The sequence below is a fragment of the Cyprinodon variegatus genome, unplaced genomic scaffold, assembly GCF_000732505.1.
Source record: "Cyprinodon variegatus isolate N-32 unplaced genomic scaffold, C_variegatus-1.0 Scaffold150, whole genome shotgun sequence".
NCBI classification, from domain to species: domain Eukaryota; kingdom Metazoa; phylum Chordata; class Actinopteri; order Cyprinodontiformes; family Cyprinodontidae; genus Cyprinodon; species Cyprinodon variegatus.
Window position 1 is genome coordinate 196,531 of NW_015150603.1, and position 5,173 is coordinate 201,703.

The 5,173-nt window shown below is 36.5% G+C and overlaps 1 protein-coding gene across 1 annotated transcript in view; it reads right to left on the minus strand.

The window, feature by feature from the left end:
- Window positions 1–2,646, minus strand: part of LOC107086362 (ankyrin repeat and protein kinase domain-containing protein 1-like) — a 13,344-nt gene extending 10,698 nt beyond the window's left edge. Inside the window, exons 1-4 of the mRNA XM_015377252.1 lie at window positions 2,304–2,646; window positions 1,530–1,812; window positions 1,305–1,456; window positions 909–958 (exon numbers count right to left, since the gene is read on the minus strand). Coding sequence (XP_015232738.1) covers window positions 909–958; window positions 1,305–1,456; window positions 1,530–1,812; window positions 2,304–2,488 — 670 coding nt within the window. The 5' untranslated portion in view covers window positions 2,489–2,646. The remainder of the gene's footprint in view (window positions 1–908; window positions 959–1,304; window positions 1,457–1,529; window positions 1,813–2,303) is intronic.
- Window positions 2,647–5,173: the final 2,527 nt, after the last annotated feature.

The following is a 5,173-nucleotide window of genomic DNA, read 5'->3' on the forward strand; positions in this document are numbered from 1 at the left end:
GTAAGAGTGAATGTGACCATCATTAGTTGTTGCCACAGATTTGGATTTTGATCGAGGCATTCAAACACATAAATTGTATGTTTTAGTTGTCATGCTGAAAGGAAACAACTGCCAGATTTATACAAATTATTTTTTTTATTTGGAATTGGCTCGCTCTATATTAACATTAGTTCAGAGGAACAGTAATCTTGACAACATGATTCTTCCCGCCCCTAGTTTTACCATGGGTTTGTTCACTTTTGGTAACTTTTTGTTTACTGCATGACTTATGATGTATTCCTCAGATAGAGCAGAGGATGTTTAAAAAGTCCTCTAGACTGCTTCTCATATTAATCCTCCTCTTGCCCCATCTGTCAGTCTAGATTGATCTGTTCTCCCTGAAATGCATAATTTCTTGTAGATTGTTTTATCATCTAAGACTGCAATAAAATTCTTAATGACTTCCTTCCTCACCTGCATGTTGTTTCATTTTATAGAACACCTGCATACACATAGAAATTAAATCAAACCCAGCCAGACTCTGTTTACTTATAGGTTACTAATAAAGGTTGCTCAAGGCATGGTTTATTGATATTGGAACAAACGGAGTAGACTAGAAATGCAATAAACAACTTTTAGATTTCCTTTTCTTTCTACCTCTCTGATGCACCATATGCTAGCTTTTGTTTGTTTATCACATAGAATTTCAGTAAAATGCTTTAAGGTTTGTGGTCTCTGGGTCATATTTGCTGGACTGACATGTTGGACTACAGCAGTAAGATCTTTGAAGCCACAATGAATTTAAGCTTTAAAGACATGTTTTACTTTTAAAGTGAACTTGTTAAAAGTTACATGACTCCCCGCTATAGCAACAGTAATAAATCTGTTTGATGTGGAGATGTGATTTATTTCAATTCATTAATTCCTACCTGCATAGGGTTTCTGCTGTGTCAGTATCTCCCACATCACAATCCCGAAGCTGCAGATCAAAGCAGAAAGAAGCTGTTCAGTGATCAAATTGTATTTACCATTTTAAGATTTCAGGGAATTTTGTGACCTTTACTATGTCACACAAAGGACACTAACAATTCCCCCGTCCTTCTTTCTGACACATCCAACAAAATAATTTAAAAAAAAGGGCACCACACCATGAATCAGATGGGAGAAAAATGCCGGATATCTCTTTGACTGGAAGATACCAGAAACATCCAGAATACAGAGGAGAAATAGTGTACGCTGTGTGAATGTTGGGTTGTGCACTGAATCAAAAAATGAAATACAGAGATTCTGATTGTGTCCTCTGAAAAAAGCCCCTTGCAGGTCACCTGTAAACATCAAAAGCAGTTCCTGGTGAATCAGAGCACTGGGTGAAGACTTCAGGAGGAATGTAATTTATGTTGCCTCGTGCTGTCAGGCGCTCCATCAACACAGTCTTGCTCATGCCATCTTCCCACTGGATTATACCATAATCTGAAATCTGAAGCAAGAAGAGCTGGATTTACTCATCAGCATTCATGACTATGTAATACGCAGGCAGGTATATCACTGACCTTGACATGAAGATGATCATCCAGTAGGATATTGGATGTCTTGAGGTTAAGATGCAGCAGCGGAGGTTTCATGCTGTGAAGGAAATTCATGCCCATGGAGATTTCATGAATCATCTGAAACTTCTTCTTCCACATAAAGTTGTGACTGGCAAGGAGATTGTTCAGGGATCCATTAGTCATGTACTCCATAACGACAGCATTGGCTTCGCTGCACACTCCATAGATGGACATAATGTATTTGAACTTTAGTTTTGCTATGTTAGATACTTCATCACTTATTTTCCTGTGACATAAAAAGAAAAAAAATCACCCATTATTTCAATGAACAAAATTCTGGTTTGATAATTAATCACTCTTGTAAGTTAAATTGTTAGAGTTCATACATCCCACTCAGAACCACTATATATATTTAGTTTTTATACATCCCATGAATGTTTAATGAGCCAGAGGTGGACAAGAACTATCTGAATTTTGAATATAGGAAGATTTATCCAATCTAAAACCATCTAGAGGGAGGTCATGCTATAAGATAAACATTTATGTCTGAGTTTCAGTGAGTTGACCAAGGCTGACTTCTTTGGTGCAAACTAATTAGAAAAGAGGCTCATAAACAAGTCAAAAGCCACAAAGCCCATCATAAACTGGAGGATTATGTCACTGAATTCAAACTTTAAAAAATCCTTGTTAAACATATCATGACATCATTCTGCCATGGTAAAAGAATTGTTTATATATGAAACAGAAGCCTGAGAGTTTTCTCAACGTACATCTTACCTGTAAAAGTTGTTACCACACAAGGTTGCATCAAAGGTTTTCAATGCACACTTCTCCCGCCAGAGCTTCACTTTGACTTTGTACACCTGGCCAAATTTGCCTTCAGCCACCTTAATCCAATCTGCCTCAAAGTCATCCTTTTTGAAGTCCCTGAACTGTCCAGGGGATCTGTCACAGCAATCCATGAGTAGAAGGAAACACAGAATGTTCTTACCGTCCAATCCTACAGCGAAAAATTGTCTTAACCTTCAGATCCATCTAAGCCAGTTAATCTACAGAAACCTGTGATTCATCCGGTGAACTGAAAGTTCACAACATACACGAGAGCTTTGACAGGTTACAGCTGGTTGCAGAGACAGTTTAGAGTTTTGAACTGTGGGAGGAGCTGAAGCTGAAAGCTTGTTTGTGTTGTAATGTCGCTCAACCAGTTTTCCTACCCTCAGGTTGCGTCAATGAACAACTCTGTAATCTATTCAACCTAAACTTAAAATCTCTTCTCTTCAATAGTAAGATAACGTCGAACTGTCCCGAACATTCAGATTGAACAACAGCAGCAGGGCATCCATTCCAACCGCTAAGACAATATCTACACACTGTGTTTCAGGCGTGTATTTACAGTAAGTTAACTGCCTAATGAACCATGCACTTCCTTCTAAATGTACTTTAACAAGGCATTTAACCCCCAGCAGTCTCAGTGGAAAGGTTCAGTGCTTTCCAAGTTGAAGTTAAAGAAATGGCCATTTAGCTAACACCAGGAGTGTATTTATGGAACAGCAAGATACACAACTGCTCTGAATAATGTAAAATTTAAGTTGTCTTATAAAATATATCTTATTAAGAACATTTTATTTATCAAACATGAATTAAGTCTGTCAGTATATAAAGCTTTCTGTCATTCAGCCTCATTTGTCTCTTTCTATTGTAACTGTCGCATCTGTTTTTATGTATAGTGTAACCTATTCAGCAGGACTTTTGTCTTTTTAGTTTCCTGAGTCCTTGTATTCTGCATTATTTTAGAACAGCTTTGTTTACAGACGTCTTTTCTCAGATAACTCTTTCCAGTCTCTTCACGGATTGAACAATAACCTCAAAGCCAGCTGTTCTCTTTGAGATTAGAGAAACTATCAAAGCTTTCCTCAGCTGGAGTCCATACACAATCAAATGACTGCTGTTATAAGGCAAGGTTAGGTAAGGACAGCAGCTTTTGTATTTTAGCAGAAACTTTTGAAAGGTGCAGGTTAAAATAGTTTTTTAATCAAGTGATTACTGCTATTTCAAAGTATTCATATAAACAATGCCATGGATTTCCTCTGAATCTATTACTGTGATTAAAAAACTTCTACATCTACAGTTTTCCCTATTTATCTACAAAATAATAATTTTAACTGGTTGAAGCAGACAGAAACAGAAATATTACAGTTTTGCCTAAAGGACTAATATAGTTATAGCCTTGCTCATTTAGGTTGTTTAATGTCTTGATTAAATATTTGTTTATTCTCTTAAAAAACAGACTTTGCATTTAATCAGGCATGGCCCATGTTTACAGATGTTTGTGAGGGAAAATGGGTAAATGTAGCATTTCTGCAGGCACAGAGTGAATTATTTACCCAAAAGAAATAGGATTTTGATGAGTGAACCTTCATAATTGATGAGTGAAAGTTCATTATAATGTAGTGATAGAGAAAACACTTTTTTGTTTTGTTTTGACAAATATAGGGTAGGTTTGAAGTCCACTGTAGGTCTTTCTGCGTTTAAGGCTGGTCTGCTTTGTCTGTGGCAGATTTTTATCCAGCACTGCCTTGCCTTTGCTTCACTCCATCTTACTATCTTCTCTGGCTAGATTACCTGACCCTGCTGAGAAAACTGATGGGAATAATGTGTTGTGGTGATGTGAAAAGATCTCCCACATTGTCTACTTATCTCACTGCCTTCTTCACATGTTTTCTTTGTCTCCTATGGCTTGTTATAAACTAAGATTCTTTTGGCTTTATTTCAACAAGTTATCTCTTACTGCTACTCTTTCCAAGGGCAGATTTATAACCTACATGACTCATATTTTTTGTGTCAATCAGTTTTCTAGAGTATCTACTGTATTTTACGTTTCCCAGAGCTGTGGATCTCTGCAGCTCTTCCAAGGTTGCTGTGGACTCTTTGTTGCCACCTGATGGTCAGGACTGAGTAAGATGTGCTATAATTTATTTATGGACATGTTAAAACCTAACTCTTCTTTGTGCTTCTTCACAGCATTCTTCCTTACCCTTCTGTAGTCTTCCTCAGTTTTTGTGATGCTGTTTTGTTAAGGTCTTCAGAAAAAGGTTGTATTCATACTGATATCAAATTATAACTAACTGGTTCATATTTTTCTTAGCTGACTTTTAAAAGCTGAAGGGATATTAGTATAATGTGAAGTCAACGTAAATTAATGTCAAACATCTAAATTATGCACAATAGTTGTGTTGGTCTATCATATGAAATGATAAATGAAAAATATTTAACTTCAAACATGTAATGTCTAAAAAACATAGGACACGTGTGAATACATTGTTAAAGCATCATAGTGAGTCCAAAATTTTCATCACCCCAAATTGTTTAAGAAATCTGGTGTTTAATAGAATTTATTTGAGGCAATTGTGGTAAACGGGAGGTCTTCAAATAAAATGAGAAAGAAAAATGCTCTGTGTTAACCTTCCTTTGTTTTAATTCCTACCTGCTTCTCCATTTGATATCAAACTATCGTTTACAACCTAATAATCTGGAGACATAAGGTCATATCACAGTATTAAGGCATATACATACCTTTTATGTAGAGAAAAATTGGGGGGGAATCCTTAGGGTTTCTTGCCATTTATGGAGATATTTAGCCCACAGGC